Below are 17,791 nucleotides of genomic sequence, written 5' to 3'. Positions count from 1 at the left end.
GGACATGAAAGTTAAAATGGTGTTTCAGGAGTAAACTTTTGGAAGATAAATTCTGAAGCCTTACATTTTGAAACACACTGATCTTCAAAAATCAATTTGTAAACGCTTAAGTTTTAAGTTCTAAATGTATGAGCTTTATGATGTAATGCAACAAGTGTTTATTATCAGTAAAATATTGAGGTAGGCCTATACCAAAAGTAAAAATACTCATTATAAAGATTGCCGGTTGAATGGAATTGATTTTATATATAGACTACTTTTTTTTTTTTTTTTTTAAATGATCATATGAATAAGCAAGGTGTAACTAAAGCTGTCAACTATACTGTAAATGCATAATGTAGCCTATAATATGATTATATTATAATGTGCCTTTTAAATGTGGTGGAATAGAAGTATAAATTTACATAAAATATTTAACTAGCCTAAAGCATATGTACCTAATGACAATAGCCTAAATGAGTAAATTTAATTACTTACTTTCCACCAGGGATGTTAAAATCACATTTACCCGCTCTGGGCAAAAATGAGTTGCATGGGCCCCTATCGACATCCACATTCTTTCCATGCCCTTTGCAATGTGTGCAATTTTTCAGTGCAGGAACAGTGCTTGCTGGCCCCAGGTTTGTTGTCTGGTAAATTGATTGATTGAATATGCAACATATAGGCTAAGCACAAACCTGGAATAATGAAGATCTTTGACTCGTTGGCTCTCTTTCACAAGACCCCTTATGGTAGGTGATAGCCTACTGTGTTTATGGTTTCTAAACCAATTTTGATTTGACACACTAGACAGACACAGTAAGCCTTTACTTCCCATGCAGTTTGGTCGCAAGCCTTGCTCACTGGCAATAATAAAATGTAGGCTACCTTATGTTTGATGACAAAGGGAACGGCAAAAATTTTAGCCTAGACAAATCTTTAAAATGTTTATTTAACACATTAAATAATACAATTAATTAAAAAAATGCGTTGTCAACTTTCTATAGCCTATACATTTTTTAGCATATATGACAGCACTCAGTAGCCTGCTACAAGATTTAAAATATGAGCAACACTTTTATTTATTCTCCTTAAGCATCACTCTTAAAGACCTAAATTCACTTTGCCGTTCCCATAAGCTGCTCAGTAGGCTACTGACCTGCATTAACCTTATTTTCTCTAAGGTAGTTTTTATCTCCTCACATCATAGGTCTGGGATATTTTGGTTAATCCATAGGCTATGTTTAGCCTTTTCATCAGAATGCATCACCAACTTCAGGCACGGCGAGATTAAATTAGATTATTCATGAAAGCATACTGATGTGTTGTCCAGTGTCCTCGCCGTCCTCACATGTTGGCTGCGGGGAGAAAGTAGGCCAGTGTGTGCAGCGGCTGACTGATCGACCCTCTCTCTCTTGTCCTTAGATTACACCGTTTTCCTGACATTATGCACGTCTCTGCCGGAGGGTCGGAGCAGCGTTACCGCTTCTATTTAATGGCCGCGCGGGCTTCCGTAGAGACGCTCCAAACATGGCTGCTTCCATGTGCTAACGTGAGAGTGGACTGGAATAACAGCATACACTGCAACACTGAGGAAACAGTCACCGCACGACCACCTGCATCGCTTTTAGAATAAAACTTCTATCATATAAGGAAAGCAGTGTCCGCCTAGAGGGGGTGCCACAGGTAAATCTGTTTACAAAGCTTAGCTTAGTTAGCTAACCAGCTAATGCCTTTGCTGGTCTGAAGTAACATTATGCATCATTTTCTGTCTTGTTTAATAGCTGAAGTTTGCTTTCGTTTAGCCAAAGTCACAAACATTTTTACATGAAAACTAACTACTGTGTTCAAAGCTAAAGGAAAAGTAAAGCCACGGGTCAGATGGCAAGTCTTAGCTACTTAATCCAGGGTCGACTCTACTGCTCAAACTATATGTAAATATATATATATATATATATATATATATATGTTTTAATTGATCTATTAGTCGAATAACATAACCGTATTAATAAAGTATATATTTGATCGTCAGTAAATAATTTAAGTCGTCTATAAGAGAAAAGTGCCAAATAGTCTTTCTCTGCCTTTCTCTGGTTTAAATATCAATATAAGTTGAATATTTCGTGTTTTTATACTGTTGGTTGGCCAAAACGAGATTTGAAGACATCACCTTGAGATCTGGATATGTTTTGTTTTTGTTGCAGCCTTACCAGAATATCAGGCACTGTAAGTTTGTAGTGAAAGACACAAAGCTAAAAGCACTTAAAAAAGAGGTCATTTAAATGATGTGTAAAAGTCTTACTTTATTACTAGTCTAATAATTGATTAAAAAAAAATCAAGCTCAGTACATGTTTTGGTCACAATTCTACATTAACCCTTAGAATTATAAACAAAAACATTCCCATCAGAGATGTTTATATGTTGTGTATGTTAAAAAACAATACGCGTAATTGTTTTTTCTCTTTAGCTGTCAAATGTTGACATTGGTATTAACGGCAAAAGTCTAGCGTGTGATGGGCTCTATATTTAACCTGCACACCACTAGAGAGTTTTCATGTTCTTTGTCTTTTTTATAGAGACGGTGTACCTTTATGCTGGTGCGAACTGCTCAGCTGCTCCCCCTCATCATCTCCCATCGTCTGCATCCTCCCTGTGCCCATTCTGCCAGACAGACGTTTTGGAGGAGCAGTGTTGCTGCTGCCAGCAGGGGACTGAAATCCATGGAACCCCAGAAAACTGCTCAGGACTCCGATGTTCCCAACGCCAAACCTCCACCCGCTCCTGCTGAATCTTCAGCAGAAAGTATGAGCCTGGCAACCACCGACACAGCAGCTGACGCAGAGAAGACGATTCCTGCAGGACTGTTACCTGGGGAGACGGTGGTCAAGGAGGGCAAGGCGGCCATCTTGTTTCCCAGTGCTAATGAGGTGTTTTACAATCCAGTCCAGGAGTTTAACAGAGATCTGACGTAAGCATAAACAAGGGCTGCTTTGGCATTTACCCAGAAGACACGGCATTTCTTTACACCACAGTCTAAGTCTCTTAGCTTAATTAAGTATGACGTGTTTCAGTACAGTGAAGATATCTTTGGGCTTGTCATCAATTTAAATATCATTGGGAAGTTGGCATTATGCTTTGCAACATGCTAGGTTGTTAAACTGGAAAGTTTATACCTCTGCCAAGTACATACAAACGTCTATATAACTTAAGCTGAATAGCTACATTCTTCAGTACTATACTACTATTTGTAGTGTAACAGGAGCAGAAGTAGAGATTCAAATAGCTCAGCAATATTCTGTATATCCAAAGCGTCCTACTGAAGCATTAGGTAACATTAGCCACCATGGTGGCTGGTCATACCAGACCAAAAATGCCAAAACCCCTGTGTGTATTGAAATGAACAATTGTGCAAAAATGATAGTAGTATTGATGTAATCATAGAAAATGTCTGTGTTGAATCTGCACCAAAAAAGACATGGTTGCTCATTCTTAGAGTGTCTAAATCCTGTTAAGCCTTTACACAACAAGGAATTATCTGTAGTTTCAAAAAAGTCAGACTCATAACCAGTTAACGCCAGTGTAATTCATGACGATGTTGTAGCACCAAAGTGCCAGTGGCCACATGGTGGTGCCATCTGGACCAAAAGTCAAACCGTTCTTTCTTTGCCTCTAGCAACATGAAGTTTCATCAAAATTTGTTTGTAGAAAATCACAAAAACTACCAAACTACAAAACAACACAGAGGACTGAGCACATAGCCTCCTCGCTGGAGGAAAAAAATGTACTATCAACAGCTCGCTGATTTGAAACAATATTTGCAAGAATTGCCAAAGTTGTGTTTGGATGAAAGCAAATGTCATGAATATTTAGTTAGCTCTGTTATTTACTGTGTTATGATATAAGCACCGCATGCTTCTATTTAAGCATTCATTTTCCCTTTCCCAGATGTGCTGTTATCACAGAGTTTGCCAGAGATCTGCTGGCTCAGCGCGGGATGAAAGTGGTGGTGCCTGGAGAGAAAGAAAGGGTGGTGATCTCTCTCTCAGAGGAGATGAACGAGGCCGACGTACAGACAGAGGAGAAAAACGGAGCAGATGAGCCAGCTGTAACTGTAACAGTGGGGGAGAAATGTGAGGTATGTAGGATTGATTTTACAGTGTAACAGCAAAGTAGCAGATTTGTTTTTGCTACAATTATCTTAGTCACTGAATTAATTTATTAATGGAAATAATGTATTTAGAAATATATGAATGCAGTTTATCCAGTTTAAATGACAAATTGCCTTATGTTTATTTATTTCCCTGCTACAAATACATATTTATTTCTCTCAAACCGGTTTTAAAGTAAGTTTCTCTTCGTGTGTAACTATTACCACAAAGTGGAAAAAATAAAGTCTACAATAATTGAGGCACAAAATATAAATTGTACCTGTACAACATACTGGTTAATTATACTTTTTTTTTTTTTTGACAAATCCAATGTTCTGAGGCAGTGAGTGTGGTTCTGAAGCTTGGAACAAAGTACTAACTACAGTTTGGATGAGGGCTTCCATCAAACAGACTTATGGTAATGCAGCGTCAGGTAATTTCACACTCTGTTGGCCCCAAGAGGTACAGAGGGGTAATTAGATCAGTTTTTGGAAGTTTGGAGGATTTAATTATGTTGAAATAATGTCATTAGCTGTCAGTAAAGATCTGAGTTTTAGCCTATTGTTTACTGACAGAGGTGCAAAAGATGTTCAGCCTTTGTTGGTGAATGGCGCTTTCTCTGGATTGAATGATCAGGTTTGCTGTTTGAGCTTCAGTTCACCAATTCTAGTCAAAGATAAACACCCTACCAGTGATTAAATGGTAAATGAGTACATTTATATAATATGTTTATCCAAAGTGCTTTACAAGGTTTTTGCAGCTCATTCACCCATTCATGCGCACACTGATGGCACGGAGCTGCCACACATCGGGGACAATTTGGGGTTCAGTGTCTTGCCGAAGGACACTATGACCGCATGTGGACAGGAGGAGGTGGGGATTGAACCACCAGCCTTGTGATCTGCCACAGCCTATTTAGAAGTATTAATATGTATAGCTTCTGAACTACAGGAGTAAAGAAAGTTCTCTGTTACTATTGGAATTCAGCCTGTCACAAAACCATGTGGTACTGCAGCTTTATAGCTGCTATAAACAATATTTTCATAATAACATCATGATCAAATGATACATGAATCTCACCAACGTTGTTTCCAGATGAAGTAGGCAGCTGTTTTCACTGAAATGAACACAACCTGTTCAACAACAGACAAAGTGATTGAGCAGAGGGACAGGGACACTGTGGAGCTGCTCTGTGTCTGCTGGATGTCAAAATAAGCTACAGTTTACCATGTTTTGCAATATCATCAACTTTACAACGTGGGAATGCATCCATGTTGGGTGTACAGCTTGTTTTTGCTGCTGCCAAGTGGTCAAATAATGACTCTGCGCGGCTTTATCAAGATTGTTTCCTCAACTCTCCATTTCAGCGGGGCCTTCGTGTGCTGGAGGGTCTGGCGGCGTCCGGTTTGCGCTCGGTGCGTTTCGCTCTGGAAGTCCCGGGCCTGCAGAGCGTCACCGCCAACGACTTCTCCACCAAGGCTGCGGCGCTGATTGCTAGGAATGCCCAGTACAACGGAGTCAGCCACCTGCTCCAGGCCAGCTGCAGGGATGCCAGGTATGATTACGCAGCACATTCAGGGAAATGCTTGTTTGCCGCTAGTCTGCCTCTGCCCCTGTTATTTATCTGCTTCACTGATTTGCTGTCTGTTAGTTCCTCCTCCTCTTGTATTTGTCCAATGCTTCTCTCATCGTCTTTCCTCCCCAGTCTTCACCTTTGACCTCTTGTTCTATTCATGCCTCTGATCATGTTCTCATCTCCTCCATACTTGTCTCTTTGCTGTTCTTTTTTTTTTTATGAACTCTTTTGGCCTTTTTCTTTCTGTCAAGTCGCTCTCCTCTTTGGCTTGCTTGTATTCATGCCTCTCTTCATCTATCCTCTTAAGCCGTTTTGTCCTCTTTCTTCTCTGAACTACTCTGCTCTTCTTTTTAACTGGCTTGACTCATGTTGTTTCTACTCCTCTCTGTTCTTGTCCCTCTCTGCTCCATATTTAAATTATTTTCTGTCTTTGGGTTATGTGGGCTAATATTTCTTTTTCTTTTTATATTTCTCCAGTATGCTTATGTATGAGATGAGAGGGAAGAAGGAGCGTTATGATGTAATCGACCTGGATCCCTATGGTAGCCCTGCTTCCTTCTTGGATGCTGCTGTGCAGGCCGTCAGTGAAGGAGGTGGGTAGTTCAGTCTGTCAATCTCTTCTGCTTTTCATTCTTCTGTCTCACAGAGTGTTTTGGGGTTAAAATTGTTTGATAGTAAACTACTGTTTCACGGTATTTCCAGTGTTTTCATGCAAGATTCTTTAGATTATCATGTTGTGAATTTAGAAAGTGGAGATCAAATCACATTTCATCAGTATAAATGGAGTGTGTATGCAGGAATGGCTGAGCTTTGTTCAAGCTGGCACGTAGGATGAAATATTATGTAACACACCTCGAGATGTAAAGCCTGAATTTGACTGTTAGTGACACGATTATTAGTTCAGCAATTTGTCTTTATTAGTCCCCACAAAATGGGGTAGATCACCATGGACAGTCAGAACACATTCAGATCCTTTCTTAATTCATCCTCAGACCAGATGGCATTGTCATTTTTTATGAGTAACATTTGGACAAACAGCTGTGATTTTTGTAGTTTATCTGATTGGAATAAAACAGGCAAATATAGTCTCACATTAATTTGACGTATTTACCTCAATAAAGATAGTTTTATTTAAGATAAAAACAGTTCAGTTGCCCTTGATTTAACACTTGTTGGATAACTATGGCCTGGGTGACTGGGAATATTCACAGACATCTTCAAACAGTATTACGTTGCGCATTATTAATCCGTCCCTTTTTTTTAAACTCATAATTTTTCTTGTGGATTTTGTTGACATTCATAAAATGTGTTTATTTGCTTTCACCCAGTAAAAAACATGCACTTAAATTGCATTTTATTTTTCATGACATTTCAAAAGTTGGCATAAAATCAGCCTGACAGTTCAGATCGGAAGTAGGTCAGATATTGTTTGTGAAATAAGTCGTCTTTGGTTTTTATCCCATTTGAGTCTCACAATGAGTTGGCTTTGTAGGACAGTACAATGAATGGTGTTTAGACTTGACAGCCAATCTGACGCTATCTGAACTGCCCCGTTTTGAAAATCTCCACCCATGTGGTGCAACCTTTTTTATATTTCCTGCTTTCTCTCTCTCTCAGGTTTGTTGTGTATAACATGCACAGACATGGCGGTGATGGCAGGAAACAGTGGAGAGACCTGCTATAGCAAATATGGTTCAGTCTCGATCAAAGCCAGATACTGTCATGAGATGGTGAGGGCACAGAGTACACACACACACACCCACACAAAATGCATAGAGTACATGCACAGACATGTCACCATGTTTGCATTCATCATGTCTTGATCCTCTGTGAATGAGTGCATGCAGAGTGTGTGTGTGTGTGTGTGTGTGGCTCTGACAGAAACACACTAAATGTTATCATGGATTCTTGCCTGTGGCTTCAAGTTGGTGAACTGGATTTTTGTGTGTGCTTGTATTTATATACTCACTAGGGGACTCTTTTCACAAGGATAGAAAGATGATGATAAATCCTTCAAACTGATGACATTTTGCTCCTCCTGGTGTTATAATCCTTAAAGTTTAAGACCCCTGTATTACTGCTAGTAAAAGCAAGTCTGGTTTGTTATACCAGGTCCCAGAATTCTGGGGGCAGCAAACACTTAAGCAGCTTTTTTTTTTTTAGAAATACAATAGAAGAGCATCTGAGGCGTCTGTGTACAAACTCACATTAGAGTCAGAAGTCAGTCAATAATTGCCCTTTTAATATCATGCCATGGGCAACACTGATCTGATTTCATGCTGTGCACCGTGCAAGTAGTTTTCCACACAGCAGCAGGGCACAGTTAAGTTAGTTACATTTCTGAGGAGTTGGTGGTGTGAAGCCTGTCGCCTGCAGCTCTTCAGCTGCAGCTCACTGTGGCTGTTCTTTTGTTTCTTTACTCCCTGCACTATTTAAAACTGATTCTTTGTCACAAAATGCTAAAAATTATCATTTTTTTATGAATGATCCAAGCTAGCGCTGTGACAAATACAGCAGCAGTAGGAAATGTTTGGATTGCATTAGCAGTATTTTAATACAGCTCTGATTCAACTGGGAAGAGTAAAAGTAAACAGTGAAGTTGATGTCAATAAAAAAACAACTATACTGAGAGGTAATTGTTTAAATCCATTAAATGGCTATAGCTAAAAGCAGGGTTTGATTTCATGAGATTCCAACTTTGAATTTGAAGATTTCTAACTTTGGCACACCGTAGTGGCAGTAGCAGAACAAAAAAGGAGACAGCAAAACACAGACCCAGGGTCACAAAGCTGAAATGATCTAAAAGAAACTGCACTAATTACCACCAGGAATCTTTAATTTTTCCACAAATGAAAGCTTTTTCCATCCAAAGACAATTTTAATCTTGTAAAAAATCTACACATAATTGATTTGTTTCTGGTTTGGAAGGATAATTGAACAGACAGGAATGCATCAGGATCTTCTGTGGTAATCGGCACTGCTGGCCGCTGGATGGTAGATTTATTTGATTTTTCCCAAACTTTGCATTAAGAGACCACTCGGCCAAAACGGTTATCTAGAATAGCTGGATGGAGGAAGTACGCAGTGATAGTCACTTATAAATAAAAGAACTCTCCCTTATTTATTCTTGATTTCTTCATAAATAACAGTTTAGTGTTGATGGATACCAAGTGTGCTGGTGATAATCATTATATAAATCAAAAAAGTCACAAAATAACTATTTCTTGCAAACACAAAGTCTGTCAGTAATGGGATGTTGTTATTCATTATTATGATCACAAATACTTGTTTTTAATAACACTGAATTTATATCTGAGCAATTCATTAATTTCACGCGATTCAAGCTTCTCCAGGAGGAGGAGGACTTCAATAATGAGAGCAGTACCAGCAGAATATGTTTCCCTCATATATTATTTCAATTTATAATCTTCATTTTGCCTTGCAAATGGTGCAAACATATCTGACTTTCTCAGACATTTCACATCAAAGAGTAAAGAACAAGAAAGTGTGTCTGTCTTTCCTTTTCCCCTGCAGGCTCTTCGCATCATCCTCCACAGTTTAGACCAGAGGGCAGGGGTGCACCAGCGATACATCCAGCCCCTGCTGTCCGTCAGTGTCGACTTTTACATTAGGGTCTTTGTACGTGTCTTCACAGGACAGGCCACAGTCAAAAACTCGGCCAGGTGCTCACTCAAACACACACACACTGTGCTGTCATCTAACAAAGGCTCACATATGATGAAAGTTGAATGAACTGAAAACTGGGTCACTGCAGCAACAAATACTAAAAATAATGGCCACAGCAGAACTTGGTGCGATAAAGAAAATTAGAAAATGAAAAATATTAGAAATACAGAAAAAATTGAATGTTGATTATTTAGGTGAATTGTAAGGAGAGTCAAAATGTGAATATTAAGCCAGACAAACCGTGTATGGTTCATTCTTTCATTAAACCGAATCAGAAAAACCAAAATGGAAAAACATTGATTTTGATATTTAATGAGTCCGATTTGTGGAGCTTTGTGTATTACACTTGATGAACCTGCAGCAGATACACTTGGGCGATGGCGGTGCCTGATTGAATGTAAGCATCAACATAAATGGGTTTTTAGTTAGAAAAACAGGACAATATTGTATAGCTGCAGTACTGGAGGCTGAATGTATATAATATTGGCTCAACGTTCATTTTGTAACTCACTAGCAGAAGGAACGCTTTCTTCCTGCGAATCCTCTGGTTTTTTAGATTTCTCAAATGAATTCAGTGATAGCCAAGTTGTCAGTACATTCAGTGGTACACAGCAAACATGAACTGGTATTGGTTAATTCGGTGAGCTGTATTTTAACGAATCATCCACGGATTAAAATGTTGGGTAATTTTTGTTCAGCCTCTTTAGTCTACACTGCAGAGGCGTGGACTCCAGTCACAGAAATGATGACTAGACTTGACAAAATCAAAGACTTGAGACTCGACTGTGACTTGAACAGCAATGATTCGTGACTCCACTTGGACTTGAGCCTTTTGACTTGAGCTGACTTCACACTCCCCATGCCCAAATATAAATTATGATATAAAAAACTGCGCAGCGCATCAACATAGCGCGGTGCTCAATTAGACTGGAGCGTGTGGCTTCCTCCAGCAAGAGGGAACAATCACCGACCGTCCGAAGCGCCCCCGGCTGTTCCGCGATCTCTCGTCTCTGGCCCTGTACGCCCCAGCGACCCGCTCCCTCTCCGGTACCTTCAATGGGTTGTGTAGCTACTACATTCGCGCTGTGAACCGTTTGTGATCGTTCCCTCCTGGCTGGATGAATTTTACGCGTAATTCATGCGCAACAGCTGGGGCCCTGACGCAGCGCCACACAACTTTCTAAATTCCTCCATCTCACGGAGAGGAGAAAAGAAAGGTCAGGTCGAAACCGTTTAGAGAGACTGCCGCAGCTGTTGCATGAAGCTGCTTCCACCAATTATAAAACAAATTAAAAAAGATAAAACGATAATAGCGCAGGGTGCTGTTTAACAACGGCACTCGTTTTATAAATCCAGCGCACCTCTTTCCTTTTAAAGCTGAGGCCCTCCCTAAAGGTGTGTTCAGTGTTGCTTTACCTGCTCGGTGCTTGTAAAATATCCACCTTGTCTGCATCTTCTAACGTCATAGCGATTTATAGTTTTCTCACCGCTGGTTTCTGTCACTGCATCTCCCGACAAAACACCGCGGTTTTATTTCAGCGTTCTGTAACACAACTTCGTCAACTCCAGTAGTTCACCCGTCACCTGCTCTGCTCCCCTTTCGTGTGCACACACACGTGTTGGAATATTGTTTCTTATTTAGTTTGGAGTAACGTATAGAATAGTTTTTAAAAAGAAAGCATCACATTTTAGAAGTTCAGTAGTTTAATGTTTCCTAAGGCAATGAGAAATCCTGTTAAATAATTGTGATCTCAATATTGACCAAAATAATTAGCAACCCTACAATTCATGAAATTATAGAACATCTGTTGTGTGAAACTAGGCCTCTGCCTTCTTTCTGTACAGGCTAGTGCTTCATTCAATCCATATTTATTATTTTTAACTTATAAAAACTTTTGAAATGGTTTTTAAATTTGGCGAAGAGCGCATTATGACTTGTTTAGCACTCGAAACTCAAAGTTTAAGATTTGGACTTGTTGGTCCTTGACTTGAGACTTGACTCGGACTTGCCAGTCATGATCGGTCCGGACTTGAATGCTAAGACTTGAGACTGAGTCACACCTCTGCTACACTGTTTCGATCCGACCTTTCTTTTCTTTGTGAGATGGAAGAATTTAGTAAGTTGCGCGGCGCTGCGAAGAGCCTCCAGCTGCAGTAACACACAAATTATGCGTAAAATCAGGAGCTCAGACTTCATCCAGCCAGAGGGAACGACCACTGATCATCCAGTGCGCCGGTTCCACTGGCAACACAACCCAGAGTGGGGTGAACGGAGGGGGAGCGGGGGGGCTGGAGCGTACAGGGAGAGGAGGTTGCACCCTGGCTGTAGCCTTGAGGGGGGAAAAAAACCTTTTGATAAACATTCGGTTATTTTCTTAGATCGCTCAGTGAAACGGCTGCTTCAGATCAGCCCAAAACAAAACGCTTCCTTGATGCTGACGTAGAATTTTGAGTGTTTGAGGCTCTGTAATATAGTGCTCACTTCTACAGTCATATTCGCCACAGTTGATATGCGATGCGACCTGAGAAGCCTTATATAAAAATATTTAGCCTAATATAGACTTTTGTGTTCGTGTATCCTGTGAAACAAAGTCTCCTGATTCAAAGGTCCTGGCCCTCCTTTCACCCCAACTATGTTCTAACACGTTAAATATCATACCTGGCTTTACTGTCACAAACTGAGCTACAGGGCTTCCCCCACGGCGTTGACCTATGACGCTATAGGGATACCCAGTGCGTTATAAACGATGATAGGCCTTGACCATGTTGTAGGGATACAACATGGTCAAAGATGGAACAAAACGTTACTTTGTTTTCCGTTATGGGTTTAAAACAGAAAAACAAAACGGTGTCTGTTTTGGTTTTTTTGTTTGCCGTTTTTCCATATTTCCGTTTTGGTTTTAAAACCAAAAAATGACTTGGGTTTTTTTTTTTTGGTTTTTCAGATTTGTTTTTGAAACGAAATACTGAAAGAACGAACCAGACACAGATTTTACAAACGGAACATACTTTTAATGTGCCTGTATCCATATGAACAGCTGTGCAGATTCATGCTTACATATACACAGGAAAAACACAAACAACACAGTATTTAAATGTTCCCTGTCTTGTGTTGCAGTAAACAGGCTCTGGTCTACAACTGTGTCGGCTGCGGGTCTTTTCACTTACAGAGAATGGGCAGGAGAACAAGCAATGGAAAACAGTAAGGCAGTCTACACTGTACAGCTGGGTCTTTCTGCTATGAAATGACAATGTAATATGAAGGAGTAGCTTTCAGCAAACTCACCTGCTGTAGAATCTGCTTAGAATAAACACTTTGATACGGTAAATGGTTTAGCAAATAGCTAGTTATTAGACCGGCTTAGCATCAGTATGTTAGCACAGCCATTGTAAGGTTTTTAGCACATGGATATTGGCATCAAGCTCAAAGCACCGCTGTGCGCAAGTATGATCTCACAGAGTCACTAGTCACTATACTCTTGTTAAAAAAACTGAGTTATGTCTCTTGTATCTGCTTGTGGTTGACAGCATGTTTGTAGTAAAGATTAATCTGCTGTGATTTCAGTATGAAGTATTCTCCAGCCACCGGACCCCCAGTTGGACCAGAGTGTGAGCACTGTGGACAGAGACATCAGGTGTGACTTTCTTTCTTTCTTTCTTTCTTTCTTTCTTTCTTCTTGGTATGTTCAGTATTCAGTAAGTTATACACATGGAAATATGCTTTTATTATTGGTTAAATGCAACATTTTTGTTTTTGCCCCCATTCATCATGAGCTGAACTCAAAGATCTGAAACTTTCTCTATGTAGACAAAAGGCCCATTTCTCTCAAATATTGTTCACAAATCTGTGAGATAGAATAGATAGAAATAGAGAAAGTTTCAGATCTTTGAGTTCAGCTCATGATGAATGGGGGCAAAAACAAAAGTGTTGCGTTTATAATTTTATTCAGTGTAGTTTTGCATGATGCAGCTTCAGTCTGTAAATGTATTCTTAGCATTTATACCTAATTTCCTATTTTTAGTGAGAATGCACTCTATTGGCAGGTGTCAACATTGTTTGTTTATAGGTATTACTGTTCAAACACATACTGTACAATACACCAGCTGAACCCTGTGTCTGTCCTTTTTGTAGCTGGGTGGTCCTATGTGGGCAGAGCCCATCCATGACTTGGCATTTGTCCAGAAGGTTTTGTCTGCTGTGTCAGGGAACCCGTCCAGATTTGGGACATCCAAACGAATTGAGGGCATGCTCAGCATGGTGACTGAGGTAATCATTTTCCTTTCTATATAAGCTCTAATTTAAGGGTGGTTTTCATATTTTGGTGTTATGTGGGTGCTGTTAATTACATCAGGTAACTTCATTGTGTATATATTTAAGTGTGATAAATCTTACTTACTGACAGTTTTAGTTCCTACTACTTGCTAGACACGCCTAATAATGCTGTTTGTTTTAGGAGTTGGAAGATGTGCCTCTTTATTACACTGTGGACAGTCTGAGCAGCATAATACACTGCAATACTCCACCCCTGCTCCAGTTTAGGTAAAAACACACACACACACACGTATATTGTGGTGTCAAGAAACTACAGTGCATTTGTTGATATTCTGTCATAGGTTGAATTAAATGGCACAGATAAGAACTACAAGGTTTTTGGACTGACTTATTTAACTGGAAAACATGTATTAGAAATACTGAAACCTGGTCAAACTTTAAATTAAATATATGGATGAATAATGGGAGGCCGGCTATCTATTTTACCTGGATTATACTGTCTATATTATCTCAATTTAAAGCTGCACTCATCCATATTGTGGCTCAAATAACTATTTGTAACGTGAAAGGTGTTTGTAGTGACAAACCCACAGAGAATAATTGCACAACTCGGCGGTCCCACCCCCAGTTCTATAACACATTTTTAACACCTTTTAGCTCATAGTTTTTGGTTTATCTCCTGGTGTCCTGACCTCTGATACGCTGTCTACATCTCAGAGTTTTTTCAGTGGTTCAAATAATGTTATACTTCTGCATGTTCTGCTGCTATCAGACAGCCCCCAAAAAATAATTAATGAAAAAATGTAATTAATTAGCAGTTTTAAGCTTTGGTCAACTACGCTAATAAGCTAACCCAGTTTTTAGCTGCCTGTTGTTCCTAAACCTTTCACTGTCAGCTGTTCCTACCCTACATTAGTTGCACACTGAATCAACTGATTCTGCCTCTTGCTGCAGGTCTGCTCTCCTACATGCTGGTCACAGGGTTTCCCTCTCTCACGCCTGTAAGAATGCCATCAAGACGGACGCTCCTCCTGCAGCCCTCTGGGACATCATGAGATGCTGGGTAAGCCTTACTAATTTACAAAAGACAAATTACCACAGCTATGCATTTGCTGTGAAAAGCTGAGGATATACTACTAGATTGATTGATTGTCTGCCACAGGAGAAGGCCAATCCTGTGAAGAGGGAGAAGCTGTCAGAGACTAGCCCCGCTTTCAAGATCCTCTCCACTGAGCCCAGGTGAGACCACATCCTTGACTTGAACGTCCAACCAGTTTATCAGTGACCCTTCAGTAGGCCCACAATTTCAAATGTATGTTACTCACTGAGATAGTTTCTACTTTTTATTTACATTTAAAGTTTCACACAACCACATTTTGTATAACCTTGTGGCTTACCTAACATCTTTTGTGCTGGATTGTGTATGTGTGCGCGTGCAGTCAAGAAGCCTGTTTCACTGTGAGGGAGGATGCCAACCCTCAGTCCCGTAAACGGCACCTGACCCGGTTCCAGGAGAATCCTCAGGCCTTCTGGGGACCGAAAGCTCGCGCCAAATCCGGGTAAATAACCCATCGTCCATGCTCCAACGGCACAGACACACACACATGGGCAGACTAACACACAACAGACACCCACACTTTTGAAGATGGTCAAAGATAGAAGCCACAATTGGAGAATAAAGCTGTGGATCAGATTAATTCCCTCCGTCTTCTTCCATTTTGCTTTGCTCCTTGCACATGTTGCTTCTCAATTTTCTACATTTCTCTTGTCTTTATCTCCTTCCTACCTTCATCTTATTTGTATTTCCTTCATTTTCATCCCTTCCCTTCATCCCTCTCTAACCTTTTCTCTCCTGTCTCTCCTCCAGTGGTGGTATCTCCACTGACCTGCAGGACAAGAGCAAGAAGTGCCAGAACAAGAGAAAGAACCAGAGCACAGACTCTTCTCAGCTAAAAGACTTCCCCTGCAAGAAGTTCAGACAGGTCAGTTCACGTAGAGGCAGGAAACCGCACAGAGGGACCTGTGAGCTGCGAGCAGATCAAATCAGACTTGACTGAGAAAATATATTCGGCCTCTTAAAACTAGGACATATAGGACTTAATATGTTCCACATTGTTATGCATGGAGTCAGTTATTTATTATATAAAGTAATCACACTTCTGAATGTGTGGATATTCCCTAAACATTGCCTATCAATCGAACAGAGTGGGTGGCACTCGGATGTCTTTTTTTTTTCCTTTTGTTTTCTCCTGAGGTTTCTGTAGGTAGAACCCTTTAATTAGCGACTCCTGCTAAACATTTGACACATCTTGTGTAATGAAGACTATTTTCTTGGAAATAACCTTTTTTTTTTTTTTTTTTTCTCTCTCTTCCGAGAACAGACCTTTTTCTCCTTGAAAAGACCAGACTAACTCATTTGTTTTCCTAGAACAGTAGTTGACACATAAACAATTTGTGTCTTTTATACCTAAAATGATCAAATCACTTTTGTGCTGGAAGATAAATCCGCCCTGACGGCTGAGTACATGCCCATCTTCACATAAACCTTAATGACACCAAAGTTCATTAATGATGTATGAATTATTCTGAAGTCCTCACTTCCATTCTTGGAAGAAAAATCCCTCCATCTGCCTACCTATTACAGTGTAACTGTAGCGTGTTCTTAAATTGGCTGTAGGTTGAATCAACATTGTCTTGTACCTCTGATAAGTGGTTGGTAAAAGTGGAAAATTGCTTTAAACACACGAGCTGTTCCAAGTTGTAGCGATAAGAGAAAGCAATGTTCTTTGTTGCATTTGTTTTATTGAAGTTAGGAAGTCAAAGGAAAATGTGTGCATTTACCCTCCATTACTTTTGCTTTTTTAATATCAATCTAAATATATAAATAATGTGTGCTGTTACCAAGTCTTAAAGCCTTTTTAAAGCTGCATGAATCTTCTTTTATTTATTTTTTTATCTGAACAAAGGGTCAAATTACTGTGTAAATATGAAAGGGGTTGCTCATACCGAGTTCCCCTGCTTGTAGCGTTTCCCAGCTCATTGGTTTGGTTTTTACGGCCCGCATCTCCACTGTACGGACACAGCAGCTCTTTAAAGTAGCAGATCTCCTGAAACCTATTGCACGCTGCCTACCCACCTCGAAACTGAAGACAAAGTAAGCGACTAAGTTGGTGAACATAGTGAAGCATTTAGCAGGTATGTTTTTGGTGGAGATCAAAACAGAGCAAAAAATGTGAATATTGGACAGAAACGACTCAAAATGAATGATGTTGTTGTTCCTTATTTGCTGGATGTGGATATAGGTAATGGTTTGGTAAGACATTTGGAATATCGAGTTTGTTGTGGAGTTGTGCCCCCAAGTGGCCAAAAGTAATTGCGTTTTCACAGTTACCCAGATGGTATTACCATTTACATTCCATCTGTGGAGACGGTTACTTTAATACCAATCACACTGGTAAAGTCTTCCTGTCCGTGGTGGGAAATGAAACACGAGGACATGCAGGTTACAAAGTCCTCTCCGTCAGCTGCTATGGTGGGTCGCCACTTGCTGTTGGTTTTCTGCCAGAGAAGCTAAGTGCTTTCACCAGCAGTCAGAACTGACCTTTGGCTTCTTTAGAGTCTATAATGTAACATCAATGTCCATCATGCCTCTGAGTATTTTTTGTTACTATTGATGTCTCCCCCAGGGAACGTGCAACCATGGAGACAAATGCTGCTATTCCCACAACCTGGAGCGGACACATGAAGAGAAAATGGAATGATTCTGTCTTCTCATAGTTCATTTTATTTTTTTTTATATATATATATATATATATATATCACACACTTTATTTCTGGAGTTTGAATGGCCCAGTGCATACAGTGAGAATGATGCACTGCAGTCTGTATTTGGATGGGGACAAAAACCTAAAAACTGTTAATATGCACTCAGTTTTATGCCAGAGCTTTTTTGTTTTTAGGTTGGTTTTTTTAGTGTTTTTGACTGTTGCTTCAGTCCAATAAAGTCCTCACGCTGACTTGACTCAAACTGTTTTCTTTCTGTAGACTTTCAACAGGCGGTTTGGTGAGTGTTGGTCATCAGGTTTGTCCCATAGAGGTCAAAACTAGTGAGCCAGCAGGTGCTCTGT

At 40.0% G+C, this 17,791-nt stretch overlaps 1 protein-coding gene across 1 annotated transcript; it reads left to right on the top strand.

Annotated features, from left to right (window-relative positions):
- The first annotated feature begins 1,474 nt into the window (after positions 1 to 1,474).
- trmt1 (tRNA methyltransferase 1) lies at positions 1,475 to 17,685 on the top strand. The gene is made up of 16 exons (XM_046046806.1): positions 1,475 to 1,665; positions 2,557 to 2,948; positions 3,926 to 4,115; positions 5,496 to 5,683; positions 6,182 to 6,297; positions 7,322 to 7,434; positions 9,239 to 9,387; positions 12,510 to 12,593; positions 12,957 to 13,026; positions 13,524 to 13,658; positions 13,846 to 13,931; positions 14,619 to 14,727; positions 14,827 to 14,903; positions 15,104 to 15,223; positions 15,532 to 15,646; positions 17,351 to 17,685. Exons 2-16 carry the CDS (start codon positions 2,572 to 2,574, stop codon positions 17,423 to 17,425), a joined length of 2,004 nt encoding a protein of 667 aa, XP_045902762.1. The 5' UTR covers positions 1,475 to 1,665; positions 2,557 to 2,571; the 3' UTR covers positions 17,426 to 17,685.
- The last annotated feature ends 106 nt before the right edge of the window (positions 17,686 to 17,791 follow it).

This window comes from Micropterus dolomieu, linkage group LG04, assembly GCF_021292245.1.
Source record: "Micropterus dolomieu isolate WLL.071019.BEF.003 ecotype Adirondacks linkage group LG04, ASM2129224v1, whole genome shotgun sequence".
In the NCBI taxonomy this organism is placed as follows: domain Eukaryota; kingdom Metazoa; phylum Chordata; class Actinopteri; order Centrarchiformes; family Centrarchidae; genus Micropterus; species Micropterus dolomieu.
The sequence above is the reverse complement of the archived record's forward strand: the minus strand, read 5'-3'. Positions and strand labels throughout refer to the sequence as shown.

Coding starts and splice junctions, on each gene's coding strand:
- trmt1 (XM_046046806.1), top strand. CDS start 2,572: ATGCTGGTGCGAACTGCTCAGCTGCTCCCCCTCATCATCTCCCATCGT. Junction 5,684..6,181: donor GCCAGCTGCAGGGATGCCAG/GTATGATTACGC, acceptor ATATTTCTCCAG/TATGCTTATGTATGAGATGA. Junction 15,224..15,531: donor AAAGCTCGCGCCAAATCCGG/GTAAATAACCCA, acceptor TCTCTCCTCCAG/TGGTGGTATCTCCACTGACC.